The 15,480-nt window shown below is 42.0% G+C and overlaps 1 protein-coding gene across 1 annotated transcript in view; it reads left to right on the plus strand.

Moving 5' to 3' along the window:
- Positions 1-10,821, plus strand: part of ERCC8 (ERCC excision repair 8, CSA ubiquitin ligase complex subunit) — a 40,174-nt gene extending 29,353 nt beyond the window's left edge. The window contains exons 10-12 of the mRNA XM_070743306.1: positions 6,940-7,137; positions 9,781-9,870; positions 10,491-10,821. Of these exons, the coding sequence (XP_070599407.1) occupies positions 6,940-7,137; positions 9,781-9,870; positions 10,491-10,559 (357 nt within the window). The 3' untranslated portion in view covers positions 10,560-10,821. The remainder of the gene's footprint in view (positions 1-6,939; positions 7,138-9,780; positions 9,871-10,490) is intronic.
- Positions 10,822-15,480: the final 4,659 nt, after the last annotated feature.

Consider the following 15,480-nt stretch of genomic DNA (forward strand, 5'->3'; position numbering starts at 1 on the left):
GGCGAGCGAAGGCGCGCGGGGAGCTTGGAAGCAATGCGCGCGGGGAGCTTGGAAGGCGAAGGCGCGCGGGGAGAATGCGAAGGCGCGCGGGGAGCTTGGAAGCAATGCGCGCGGGGAGCTTGGAAGGCGAAGGCGCGCGGGGAGAATGCGAAGGCGCGCGGGGAGCTTGGAAGGCGAGCGAAGCTGCAAGCGGCCTCGCTGGCCGCTTGCAGCTGAGCTTCGGCAGGGGAAGAGGCGGTGGAAGAGGCCGCGGCGAGCGAAGGCGAGGGGCGCGCGGGGAGCTTGGAAGCAATGTCATCCCCCCCCCCGCAATACCGTTTATACCGTGTTTCCCCGAAAGTAAGACATATGTCTTACTTTCGGGGTATGGCTTATATAAGCCGACCCCCCTGAAACCCCCCATATGTCTTACAATCGGGGGGGTCTTACTATCGGGGAAACACGGTATACTGGCAGATAAAGAAATAGGTGCATGTATAAACAGTTTGCTCTGCTTATCCATATGTTTTTGTATTCTCTTGAACATTATCAATATCAGTGTTGTATGTATGTCTATTTATATGTACACTAGAAAATTGTATCATTCTAGCTTATTTCTATCTTGGATCCATTTATACCAATTATTCCATATCTTGTCAAATTCTTTTCATTTGTTCCCTTAATTTCCATGGTCATTTTATCCATCTATACACCTTTATAGATTTTATTGATAATGTTGTTTTCCGGTGGGATCTTTTCATTTTTCCACAATTGGGCATAAGATATTCTAGCTGTGGTTATTATATGCATCATTAGATTACAGGTTTGCTTAGAATATTTTTTCCTCCAAATTCCTAACAACAGCTTTGTGTACCAGGGATTATATATATATAATATTTTAACTTTGAATTAGTTAAATACAGTTAAGGATCCATCATATATTTTATTCAATAGCATTCAAACAAAGCCGTTCCGAGTCCTCGGAGAGGGGCGGCATACAAATCTAATTAATCAATCGATCAATTAATTAATTAATTAATAATTTTTGGGAAGCTTAGGGTTCACTGTCCAAGGCTATGGAAAGCCATAGGTAGCCATAGCAATTAACGTGATACTGTGCATCACTGTGTAAATGATATTTGGAAATAAACTTCTGTTTTGCAATTTAGCAAAACCTTTTCCCATTGCCACACCTTAGAAGCTGCTAGAAGGTTGATTTTCAGTCACAAAAGGAGATAGAAAAAGATGCCTTTCGCCAGTTATTGGATAATTGTCTTAATCGCAACAATATGGTAATTATACTTGTCATAACTTGCCATATCTTCTGTTACATGTATATTCAACATAAGTATTCAGTTGGCTTTGATGTTCTAATGAAAACAAAGTCTAGTTGCTTTTTGAAAAAGCGTCTTTGGGACAAGAAAAACTAAGTCTATCTAAGGCAAATATTAATTGACATGAACCTTTGAAATTCAGAGTCAATCAGGCATTGCAGGAGGAATCAGCATAGAACACAGAAAATGCCCCTTCTTAAAATGTGGTACTCTGTTATTCTCCCAGTTCACTATACTCTATACCTTTTTCTATTAAATCTCAGCTGGCAGATAGAATACAGGTTGTCCTTGACTTATGACTATTCATTTAACAATGGTCTGGAATGATGATGCCTTTGGATTACATGCTTCCAACTATTCTAAATCTTGTATCACCCTGCAATTATATGATCATGATCTGAGTGCTTGGCATCCTATTTGCCCTTACAGTCAGTTGCCAAGTGCCCTGAAATTGTGTGACTGCCATTTGCAAACCGCTCTTCAGATTCCCTAGAAACTCAGCGGGAAAGCCAGCTACAAGCTGCTGCCATTTGCCAGGAGTACAGTGTTCCCTTGATTTTCGTGGGTTCGAACTTCGTGAAAAGTCTATACCACGGTTTTTCAAAAATATTAATTAAAAAATACTTTGCGGGGGGGGGGGTTTCCCTATAACAAAGTTTTTCCCGCCTGATGACATCATATGTCATCGCCAAACTTTCATCCGCCTTTACTAAATATTTTTTTAATAAACTTTAATAAATAAACCTGGTGAGTAATAATCTAAATGGTTGATAAGGGAATCGGAAATTGCAATTTAGGGGTTTAAAGTGTTAAGGGAAGGCTTGTGATAGTGTATTTACTTCTGCATCTCTACTTCGCGGAAATTCGACTTTCGCGGGCGGTATCGGAACGCATCCCCCGCGAAAACTGAGGGAACACTGTATTCCCTCTCATCTCTAGGGACTGACTGAAAGAACTGCTTACTGAGGGGCAAGAATTCAGCTCTGTTTCTGTAGCCATCCAAAGGAGTAATTCTCCATGCATAGAGGGGAACTGAACTCCTTTGGCAGGGTGCAGAAACAAAGATTTCAGCTCTGTGCTTACACTCAAGCAAAATAGTTGCCTGTCATGTATGGAGGAGAGCTGAACTTCTTCAGCAGAGTGTGGGAACGGAGGTGAAACCCTGAAAAGTTGAGCTCCATTTCTGCACCCCATTGAAGGAGTTCTTTTTCATACCCAACGGGGAGCTGAAATTCTTTGGCAGGCAGTTCTTCCAGTCAGCCCCCAGAGATGAGAGGGAGCTGCAATACAAGCAGAAAAGCAGCAAAGTGAGAAAAGGGAAGTGGGATGCCTCAGGTGATTAGGGGAGGCTCTGGAAAGACAAACACACTGTCCACGAGCATCTCTTCACTTAGGGGCTGTATTGGATTCCATTAGGAAGGATTTTTCAGCTCCTTAGTGGAACCTTCCACCATCTCCTCCACCCTCCATGCTCCTTCCACAAAATTGCTTAACAACCACAGAACTAGGATTGCAATCATTGCTCCATGCTCCTTCCACAAAATTGCTTAACAACCACAGAACTAGGATTGCAATCATTGAGAAAAGCAGTCACATTAATGACTGCTTTGCTTAGATGCCAAAATTCTGGTCCCAGTTGTGGTTGCAAGTTGAAGACTACCTAATAAGGGGGAAAACACATTTCTGCTATTAAAGTAGCAACAGAATGGTAAATGTGCAACAGAACAGAGTTCCCAATTTTCCAGATATTTTGAACAATACTTCCCATCAGTGCTAAAATAGTCCGATAAGTAGTCAGAAATTATGTCAATTGTAATCCACAATTATTACATTGGTCATTGCTATCCTATAGTGGAATAGGACAAGATAAAATAAAACCCTGTATCATTTCTAGCCCCATATGGAGTAGACCCTATGCCTTCACAATATCCCATCCACGAAGATCATTTCACTAAACACTCATGGCAAAATGGGAATTTTTTTAATTTTTAGAAAATACTCAATATGCACCATTACAATTTTCCCCAAAACAATTCTTTCAAATAGCTTCAAAGCACTGCTTTGGGGCAAATTTTAGTTTATTTTCTTCCTTTTTCAATGTTCTAAGGGTAGAGACAAAAATTCATATCCCCTTCCTTAGCCTACCAAGTCAGTGAAAAACAGATGGTGTTAAGAAAAGTAGTACTTTGAGGCATTTTAGGTTTAGAGAAGTGGAGCAGTTTGCCTCCAAGGCCTTCCTAAAACCAAGTAAACTGCACATAACATGCATAAACACACACACACTACACTACATGCTGAAAAATTTTGATCCCTTTCTGGTTACACTGCCACATTACCAGATGACTCCCTGTGACTTTCCTGAAGGTTAGGAGGATGAATTTAACTTCTGTTCTATCAAATGTGTCCATATTGCGAGACATTATTAGATAATAGTTTTTTTAGTATTTCCCAACATAATGTTCCCTTGCACTCATGATGAAAATAATATCAGGACAATAGGATGAGGATCATTTTCTACTGTCAGACTTACTTTTCCACAAGCTTGCATTCAAAGGCGGTATTTTAATGGATATCATATTTACATTAAAGTCCATAATAGCCACTTTTTATTTTACTCTTTCTTCATTCTGCTAAATATATAAGACTAACTAAAGTATTCGTTATTTAAATTTAATAGTTCAGGCTATTTGCTTACCAAGGTACTCTTATCAGTTCATTAATCTTTTCATTCCCCTCCCCCCCCCCCCGTTTTACATTCTTAAAATACTTTTGTTGTACATAACAGAGAACTAGTTGCAGAATTATCTCTTCTGTGTGCCTTAGTCCATACTTTTTAGTGTAATGGTAAATTATTAAGCTTTAGTAAACTCTCCTGGCTAATGCTGTTCTTTTCTTAGCTACTACTTGTAAAAAGAACAGTTGCCTTTTAACCTTCCTTTGAATTGCCAAAGTGTTCTAAGTTGATGTGCATTATAAGAACCCCCTTTCCCCCAACTCATTTAATGAAATGAATTTCATTTTAAATTGTCTTTAAAAACTTTCATTTTAAATTGTTTATTTTATTTCATTTTAAATTGTCTTTAAAAACTTCAGCTACATAAAAAGATATATAAACTGGCGAATAGTTCTTATGACTGAAAACATCTCTGGATTTACTAACAGTTGTAATGTAAATGCATCTTTTTTGTCAGCTGATAATATACATTATTTTGAAATTATCTTTTAAAAAAAAAGTAATTACAAATGAATGTAGACAAGGAAGTAATTGTTCTCCTTCACTTTTTATTTTGAACATTGTGTCCATTTTTAGCTCTTGCACTTTCAGGAGCTAAAAGTTAATGATGGTGATCAGGAAGTTGGATGTCTGATAAAGAGAGCTTGAAATAAGGAGATTGTTTAGTTTTGGAAAGAAAAGATTATGGTAGGCATAAAAAGCAATATTTTTAAGTTTGGGTAATGGTGCCTGATGGAAGAAGATGAAAACCTGTCTTGTTCTTTGTCATCTTAGTATATAAAATAAGCATAATATTCTTAAGGAACAAGAAGAGCAATTTCAATTGATAGTAAGAAAAAAAAATCTTGATATATGAATTAAAACAGATCTAGGTAATCCAAGAAAGCCTGAGATTTTGATTTCACCACATAGTAAGACATGGTTCAAAAAGGTTTGATTTGAGACTGGTCAGAAATGTACAGTGATGATAGTTAATGACCCTTTTTTAAACAAAAGTCTTATTCTTCTTAAAGGGACTGGAACATGTTCCTCTGACAAAAAACAGATTTCTAATATGGATTTAGGCCAGGGGTTGGCAACCTTAAATACTCAAAGAGCCACTTGGGCCTGTTTCCCAGAGAAAACAAAACACCCAGAGCCGCAAAACCTGGATGGGCATGGTTACCTCTATGTCACTCATAGTGTGTCACTCTATGTCACATGATTTCGGCTCCATATTTTATATGGGATATAGGAAACTCCCTTTCTTTCTCTCTCTCTCCCTCAATCTCTTTCTCCCACTCTCTCTCTTCCTCTCATCTCTTTCTTTTTCTCTAGCTTCCTCTCAAGATCCCTCTCATTTCTCTCTCTGTCTGTCTAGTTCTCTCTTTCTTTCTCCCCCCCCCCCCATTTTCTGTGTCTCTCTATGTCTGTCTGTGTGTGAGAGAGAGAATGTGTGTCACTATCTCTTGCTTCCTGGCAGAGCAATGAGCACAATCTGGTGGAGGCATCCCTCCCTCTCCCCTGCCCACCCCAAACCAGCTGTGGTGGAGCCAGGAGGGTGCGAACGGAAGGGGAATGAGAAGGTTGCGCTCATTGCTCTGCTAGCCCAGCCTTCCAGAAAGAAGTAGAGAGAAAAAACAGCTAGCGAAAAGCCCGAAAGAAAGCAGTCAGAGCGGGAGGGCTTTCCAACAGTGAGAAGAGGCACAGGGAGCAAGAGAGAGCAGGACATACATACAGTGTCTCTCTCTCTCCTTCTGTATCTCTCTCCCCATCTCCTCCTCTCTCTGTGTGTCACTATGTGTGTCTCTTTTATCTCTCTTATCCCCTCTGTGTATCACTCTGTATGTGTTTCTCTATGTGTCTCGCCTTCCCCTGCCCCCTGCTGCAGCTGGGTCAAGCCAGCAAGAGCTTTTGGGGCGCTTTACTACATCTTTTATTTCTTCTTTTTGGAATCCAGGCTGGCAGAAGAACGATCACCAGCAGCAGCTTCCTTTCAGCCAACTGTTCTCCTCATACAATCTAGGCTTTTGTGCCTAGAAAGGAGACAGGAAACGCTGGCTATGGCTGAGCCAGAAGCATGTGCACATGCAGGGAGACCCTCCTTAAGCGAGCAGCCGCCCGCCCTGTGCGCACCTTTCCTATGCTTTGGCGTATCTTCACTCTTGCTACCGATTCAAACACAGCCAGGGTCAAGAGGAGGATCGCCTGAAGGGAAGTGTTCACCACGGCTGGCAATCATTCTTCAGCACAGATTTCCAAAAATATCCAAACAACAACTAAAACAGCAAAGTGCCAGGACAACTAAAGCAGAGCAGGGCAGGGCAGGAGCTGAGGTGGCGCAGCAGGTAGAGTGCTGTAGTACAGACCACTGAATCTGACTGTAGATCTGCAAGTCAGGGGTTCAAATTTCATCACCAGCTCAAGGTTGACTCAGCCTTCCATCCTTCCGAGGTGGGTAAAATGAGGACCCAGATTGTGGGAGGAATGTGCTGGCTCTGTTAAAAAGTGCTATTGCTAACATATTGTAAGCTGCCCTGAGTCTAAGGAGAAGAACGGCATAAAAATTCAATAAATAAATAAAAACTAGTGATGAGACAGGGAACCACAGCAAAGGGCCCAAAGAGAATCCCCCCAATATACAAAATTACCTATTCAATTTTCTTCCTGCTCTGAGTATCACTCTTATCCTTCAGTTACCAAAAGGCTACCCCTGTCTTTTAAAGAGTTATGAAGTAGTTCTGAGTTATTCAAGTCTAAAATTGGATAATTGCTATTGTGGAGTAGAAAAGGATTGTATTCTTTCCAGAAGTATATATTCAACAGGAAATAACCTCTTTTAAAATTTAACAAAATATTGGACGCTTGCTTTGTGAAATGGGGGGGCTAATTTTTTATCTTACATCTTTACAGGTAAACTATGGGAAGGTGAGCAATGAAAGTAAAAAAGGACTCAGGTTTACTGTATCACATGGCTGCAGTTCTGAATTTGCATTTGTTCCGTGCGATAGCACTATTGCTGTTTACACAATTTATTCAGGAGACCTAATAACTACGCTTAGGGGACATTATAGTTCAGTTGATTGCTGTGTCTTCCAACCTAATTTTCAGGTAAGTGAAGCAATCTGGAAAATTTTAGGTTATTTTAAGCATGACACCAAACAGATTTTCCTTAAAACACTGAGCTATATTGAGTACATGCTCTCTATAAGGATTATATGCAGTAGAGTTTAAGTGAATTTCAGTTTAAGAAGACGAAACCTTTCAACATTTCACTTTGAGGTTGAATAAGATGCACTGTCTCTATGACAATCTCTCCATGTGTTTCTCTAACATTTAAAGTATTTAAAGTATGGGATTTCAGTTGAGTGGTTATGGTTAATAGACAAATGATAACAAACTTTTTTAAAGATTACCCCTTCCCATTAGCAGCAGGTTTCATTTTTGCAAGATTTTTTCTGCTATGTATTTAAGTCCCACAGAGTTGGCCTTCTCCGGGTCCCGTCGACTAACAATGTCATCTGGCGGGTCCCAGGGGAAGAGCCTTCTCTGTGGTGGCCCTGACCCTCTGGAACCAGCTCCCCCCTGAGATTAGAATTGCCCCCACCCTCCTTGCCTTTCGTAAACTCCTTAAAACCCACCTCTGCCTTCAGGCATGGGGAAACTGAAATACTTCCCCAGGCCTATATTGTTTATGTATTGTGTGTTATGTGCATGTTTTTAAATTATGAGTTTTTAGTTTAAATTAGATTTGTATTACCTATTGTTTTGCCACTATTGTTGTGAGCCTCCCCGAGTCTACGGAGAGGGGCGGCATACAAATTTAATAAGTAATAATAATAATAATAATAATAATAATAATAATAATAATAATAGGTTATATTAGGTAATTCAACTGCTATATTGGAGGATTCAACTGAGAACTGTATGGTTGCCTAGTGGTGCCTCCCACTCAGAAGGTTGAGAGTTCAGTCCTAGATAGTTGCAGGTGTTTTTCTCCTAGGATACAAAGAAAAATATTTGCTGCAAACTCCACATGGCATCCGGCCAGTAAACTCTCACCTTCATCTAGTCACCCAAACTCTACCCCAAATTAAGAGATTACAGGATCTTTATGATTTTAAACTAAACATTGAAAGACCCAGATTCTACCTCTGAAGTTTCAAAACAAGAGTTATGCTTGAGATCCCTGTGAGTTCTCCTAATCAGATCAACTAATACTGAACTAGATGGCCTAACATTTGATTTAAAGCAGCTTCCTGTCTTTAGAGCAGTCTACCATGTCAGCATTACAATAATGCTAGTACACAAATTAAGGCGAGGCTCTCAGGCAAATGTAAAATGAAAAATTATAAGCTTTAGTCTTATAATTCTTTTGTCTAGACAATTGAATTTTTGAATATGTTTTAAATAATCCTAATGACACTTGACTTACTGTAATAAGTGCTTTATAAAAGTTAGTACCACTCATGAAATCTTTACAAATGTTAAATTGTGTTTTTGCATCACACTGAGATGACATTAACTTTGCAAGTCATTGGAGATCAACATCTCAAGCTTATTTATTATTCATGTAGATTAGAAAATGTTGGTAGAAGGAGCATTTCTAAAAACTGTATAGAATGACTATTTCCCCCTCGCTTAGGTTCTTCAGTAATGGACTACACATTTTATAAATCTAGAAGTTATTGAAGTTGTAATGCAATATAACGAGGGTCTCCTACTACCTCAAGACAGAAATGAATAAATGACTATGTTTACTTTGATTTATTTTAATTCATTACAAATATATTTCAAATTTATTAGCTTTACGTATATAATTTTTTTACCCACAAAATACCACAAAAGATCTAATAAAAATGCAATAGTATTTAAACCAACAATTATCAAAGTTTAAAAATTGTTATATTGTCTACATCAAGATAACAGAGAAGAAGTTAGCTGTACTTTCCTTAGCTAAGTGTATCAAAGCCTGGAAAAAGGTACCAAAAGGCCTTTGCTCATATTTCTGTTAAACAGTCATGAGATTAAGAGAAAGATGCCTTTTAAATTGTTTAGCCATACATGTTACAATTTTTTTTAATTTATTTTTTTAAATTTATTTGTTTGTTTGTTTGATTTATATGCCACCCCTCTCCGTAGACTCGGGGCGGCTAACAACAATAATAAAACAACATATAACAAATCTAATATTTAAAATAACTAAAAACCCTTATTAAAAACCAAACATACACACAAATGTACCATGCATAAATTGTATAGGCCTGGGGGGAAGGAGTATCTCAATTCCCCCATGCCTGACAACAGAGGTGGGTTTTAAGGAGCTTATGAAAGGCAAGGAGGGTGGGGGCAATTCTGATCTCTGGGGGGAGCTGATTCCAGAGGGTCGGGGCCGCCACAGAGAAGGCTCTTCCCCTGGATCCCGCCAAATGACATTATTTAGTCAACGGGACCCGGAGAAGGCCACCTGTGTGGGACCTAACTAATTAACCTATTCTTGGCTTACACAGACTGAATTAATTCTTTTAGGGTTTTGGTAGGTTTTTTTCTTTGTACAGTTGTAACAAAATCTGCTTATTATGAAGGAAGTCTTGTTGAGCTTATTGTAGCTTACTTCTGAATAATATTTCCCTGTCAGCACAGTTGAAGTGGCTAATGTAGCATGCAATTGCCCAGATACAAGGATAGTGTCAGATTATCCTCTTTCCTTATTCAGCATTACTTAACATTATTTTGTTTGTTTCTTAATGGCAGGAACTTTATAGCAGTGGCAGAGATGGCAATATTCTTGCCTGGGTGCCATATTTGAGGGAACCGGAACCTGATGATACTAATTCTGAAAAGGTAAACAACTTTAAATGTAGCAAAGTTGGAACTTGAGAATTTATAGCTAAGGATATGAAAGGAAGAAATGCTTGTCTGCTTTTTTAGTAAGCAACAAGGAATGATGGGATGACAGCTAATAATAGCTCCTTGTGGCAGGTTGTTTTCTCATCTTGTACTGATTTGAGATGTGATTGGATTGATTCTATAGGTTTGTTATATTTGTACTAAGGCAAGGGAAACAGGTTCAATATTTAGAAACGTGTGTCCTTTACATTCCAGACAAGGGCATGGCTTCTATTTCTTATCCTTTCCTATGCTTGAAAAATTAAGGCGTGGGATAAAACACATGCAGAATGGAGAATATTGGCTGAAGCATGGCTTGTTTGTAGCTTCTTAGCTGCTATTCTTAAAGAAAGGACTTTAAAGAAAACAAGAAGAATTTTACTTTCAGCTAACTCACATGAGAGTAATCTTAGTCATAAATCCTGTCTTTACCTATATATAATTATTCCCAAAAATATCTACAATAATATAGCAGAATTATTTCCAGTGATGGTAGTCATGTGGATTTATAGAGACAAAATCCATTCACAAATTAATTTTCTCTAATTGTAATCCCTTTCTCCTTTATTTTTTAGTTACCTTCTAAGTGCTTAAATTCTGCATATGAAGATGCATGGAGCAGCAGTGATAGTGAGGCTGGATGAATTCTTAAATGACTGTTAACATAAAGATGATAAATAATCACGCCACATTTTTTAACAAAGGACATTGACTATCAGGACCAGATACAGCTATGGCTTTCAGGTTCTTCACCTAAAATTTCATGAATACTTCCCGTTTTTCTCTTTTGTCATTGGCAAATTTTATTAAACCAACATGTTTACCTTTTCATTTACAACGAAGTAAGAAAGCATTTCTTTGTATGTATTTGCTCTCTTCTGTAAAAATAAAATGGACCTACTCATATTTGTTCTTCAATAATAATAATAATAATAATAATAATAATAATAATAATAATAATTTATTAGACTTGTATGCCACCCCTCTCCATAAACCTCAGTTACATTTATTTTATTATTTTATTTTATTATTTAGATTTGTATGCCGCCCCTCTCCGAAGACTCGGGCGGCTCACAACAAGATAGAACAAATCATAAATAATCCAAATAACTTTAAAATATTTAAAGATTTAAAAGAACCCCATATACTAACAGACACACACACAAGCATACCATGTATAAATTGAACATGCCCGGGGGTGGTGTTTCAATTCCCCCATGCCTGACGACATTGGTACTCATTCATATGACAAAACCTTTGTCTTTGGATTTCTTATACAGAATTGAAATTTGTGTAGATGTAATATTTTCATGGTTGGAAATGAGTAAACGCTGAACATCTTTAAGACTAATAATCTCAATTAATTGTCAAATTGAGAATGACAAAAATATATAAGAAGTTACTTACAAAAATGTAACTATTTGTCTCTCTCTTAAGGGCAATCCAATAAATCCATTTGGTCTCCAGTTCACATAACAATGTATTTAGATAGAAAAGATTCTAAGAGGACCTCAGCTTCTTAAATCTAGTCAGATACTATTGAAAAAATAGATAAAAGTGCTCTTTTGCATTGTACTTGACATCATACATTGAAGAGTTGCTGACATATAATAAAGCTATTACCATTAGTTTGGTTTTCAGATGTATTAATATGCAAGATGTAGCTTTTGAGATACTATTGAACTACAGCATCCAAGACAGTTAGTAAATATATAGTATTTTCTGAATGAATATCTTGGTTACCGCTTATTGTCTCTTACTAGCGTTACCATATTCTATAAGTTCTTTTTCTACTGTATTTCTCCAAAAAGATGATCCACCTTGAAAAGAAGCCCTGTCACATTTTTGAGTGCATGCGATTCACAAAATAAGCTCTAATTAAGACCACACACACCCCTGGATGCAGGGGGTTGGGATGAGGCACACAAGTATATTAAAGATAAATAAGGCAATGGATCCAGATGGCATCCACCCCAGAGTTCTTAAAGAACTCAGATCTGTCATTGCTACCCCCCTGACTGATTTGTTTAACCAATCCCTGTTAACAGGAGATGTTCCTGAGGATTGGAGAATGGCCAGTGTTGTGCCTATCCACAAGAAGGGCAGTAGAGAAGAAGCTGGTAACTACAGGCTAGTTAGCTTGACATCAGTTATAGTTAAAATGACGGAGACTCTACTCAAAAAGAGGATAAATCAGCACCTAAAAAACAATAACTTATTGGACCCAAATCAGCATGGCTTTACTGAAGGCAAATCATGTCAGACTATTCTCCAGTGCATCTGGAAGGAGAGTCCAACATGGGTATTACTCCAATCCTATTGGTAGAGACTGAGTTAATTTTTACATATTAATTGAGCACCGCCCCCTCTGCTCTCCCCATGAGCCAGTTTTAAAAACTCAGTCAAAGAGTAGAGACATGCTGAGTTTGTTAAGAGAACCTTTAAAGGGTTAAATTAGATTACTAATAGTGAATAAAATGTATAAACCTGTTTTAATCTGTTTCTTTCTCTTTCAGGTTGGAAGACAGAAGAGGAACAGGAGGATGGGGTCTCTGCCCTCCGTGGGCAGCACCCCCAACGATCCTCCTCAGGGGTTTTGTATTCCCCCCGAGGGAACACCCCGCAGAGGAGCAGCCAGCCTGGGGTCCCTGACCTTCGAGGTCATACCAGGGCTGCGAGCCGAAGGTGGAGGGGAATGCCCCTCCACTGGGAGGCTCGGAGGCGTCCCGGATCGGCCGGCATGGAACCGCCTCACAGCTGATCAGGAGATCAGCGCGGCGGCTGCCGCTGTGGCCACAGGAGCCGCCGGAACAGCCGCCGAGAGCCGCGAGCAGCTGGGAAAGCCGCGGTCCCTCTCACGGAGCCGCGGAGGCCAGAGAGAAGCGGGTCCAGGCTCCGACCGCCGGAGCGACCCGGGAAACGGCCCGAACGCCGCGGAGGCGCGGGCACCGCCATGTTGGGGCTGGAAATAAGCGGGCGTGTCATTAGGCGCGAAAAACCGCTCCCCCCCCTCCGACGGCGGAAAGAGCGCGAAGGGCCAGGAAGCCCAGGGCGCAGGCGCAGACTCGAGAAAGACGAGGCGCCATTTTGCATGACTCGAAGGAGGCAGCAAACAGGCAACCGGAGGCAAAAAAGTCGGATTTCTGGACTTAACGAGCTTGTGGGTTACCAGGCACTGTGAGTACTATGGAGGATCGCCAAGTCAGCGATAAGCCCGCTTCCCCTACACCACCAAAAGACAAGCCCAAGGGGAAGGGAAAGGAGAAGGCAAAGGCCCCTCATTCCCCTGCTTCCACCTCTTCTATTAAGGAAGCCGAAAAGCGCATCAAAGCGCTTGAAAAGAAGCTGGAAGCTGCCTTACAATCCTCTCCAGCAGGGCTACCTCCAGCACAGCGACAGGCATCAGACCCTGTGTCACCTCCAGCTGCCTTTGGGCCCATGGGGGTCCATCAGGAAGGGGACTGGTCCCCAGACCGACAGTTTTTGCCCATGCCTCAAGTCATGCCCTCCCCCAGCACTTCCTGGGCCAGACCAGGGTCAGCGGGGCCTTTGGAGAGGAGCTCCCAGGGACCATCTGCCACCTTCACCCCCACTGCAGCTGGATGGAGATCCCAGCCTGGGGCGTGGCAGAATTTGCCCCCGGATTTGCAGGACATTATAGCCAATGCGTATTCGCAAAACATGGCCATGGGAGCACAGCAGCATGGCAGGCAGTCCCATCTGGCAAGGGATTCATGGTCGGCACCGCCCCCCTCGGGTTTGGGGTCCTTGTTGGAAGAGCCAGATCAATTGGAAGGCAGTGACCCAGAATATGGCTTCTCAGAGGATGAGACAGCGCCAGAACAACCACCCACGGTGGGTCTATTTAAACCAACACTGTTTAGGCCCTTATTATGTAAGGCCAAGCATGTGATGAACCTTCCCGGCTCAGCCAAGGCAACAGAGGCCACAGAGACTGGAAATACCTCGACCACCCTCCTTCAGGAACCTCAACCTGAGTCCGACCACTTTCCTGCCTCGGACATTTTTGTGAAAGGGCTCAAAAGACCCTGGCAGTATCCTGCAGCGGCACAAGGGCCTACCAACATCGAAAGGAAGTTCTACACCTTCGATGAGGAGGTGGAGAAGCTCTTGGAATTTCCTCCAATCGATCAACCTGTCGTGACGCTGGTATCAAGCGCTTTGGTGCCTTCAGAGACGGGCGACAGCCTGAGACCTGAAGAGAGGAGGACAGAAACACTGCTGCGCAAGACGCACCAGATGTCAAGCTGGAGTTTCCGAGCTGCGGCAGCATCCTCGTTCATTAACCGAGCCGCACTGCTCTGGATACAGGAGATGCAGTCACGCCTCGGCCCGGAGGATGGACGTCTCCGCCAAGATCTAAGTAAACTGCGAGCGGCGACAGAATTCTCCGCGGACGCTACCTTACACGCGGCCAAGTTCTCCGCCAGGAGCATGGCAGCCACACTGTCATCTCGCCGCCTCCTGTGGTTGAAAAACTGGCAAGCGGACCTAAAATCTAAATGGCGGCTGGCATCCGGTCCATTCCAAGGATCCACCCTGTTCGGTGACCTGCTAGAAAAAGTCCTCGTGGAGGACAAGGACAAGAGAAAGGTCCTTCCCAGGTCCAACCGAAGGCAGGACCGTAGATCCACGCCATACTCTAGACGACAGTCCTTTCGTTGGGACACTTCAACCAGCTCCAACCAGAACCAGCGACCCTTCTCCCAGGGTCAATACACTTCACAATCCTACAGGAGCGATCGCGGCTCCTTTCAGGACAGGCCACGGGGCTACCATCAGTCCAGGAGGCCGTTTCGTGGCAACAACCAACGTGGGTTTAAACGTAACTCCAAGTGACTCAGCCACTTTACAGCCCTTGGGAGGCAGGCTCCAGGGATTCAGCACGGCCTGGCAAGCGACCTCCTCCGACAAATGGGCTGTGGCTACCGTGACACACGGGCTCAAGTTGGAGTTTATTCAGTTACCTCCCAGTCGGTTCGTAAACTGCCCTCAGATAAAGGACTTTCAAAAAAAGCTACAATTACGCAAGGAAATCGCGCACCTGTTGGACATCCAAGCCATAGAACAGGTCCCCCATCAGGAGGAAGGCCAGGGATTCTATTCCATGATATTCATCGTTCCCAAGGCCTCCGGGGGCTGCAGGTTGATTTTAAACCTGAAGCAACTGAACCTCTATATACGATACCGGAGGTTCAGGATGCATTCCTTACAAACTATTCTGGCCTCTATTCGACCACTGGATCTTTTAACATCCATCGATCTCAAGGAAGCCTACCTACACGTTCCCATTCATCCGGAACACCGCAGGTTTCTTCGCTTCTGCACGGAAGGCAGACATTTCCAATACAGGGCCATGCCATTCGGCCTTTCATCGGCACCGCGGACCTTTACCAAGCTCCTCGACGTGTTAACAGCCAGCCTACGGGCGCGGTCCATCAGATTGATGGCTTACCTGGACGATATCATCATTTTGTCCAGGTCCCCGGCAGCGGCCAGGAGAGACCTTACAGAGACCATTCACACGCTGCAACGACACGGCTT

The sequence above is a fragment of the Erythrolamprus reginae genome, chromosome 2 (genome assembly GCF_031021105.1).
Source record: "Erythrolamprus reginae isolate rEryReg1 chromosome 2, rEryReg1.hap1, whole genome shotgun sequence".
Lineage (NCBI taxonomy): Eukaryota > Metazoa > Chordata > Lepidosauria > Squamata > Dipsadidae > Erythrolamprus > Erythrolamprus reginae.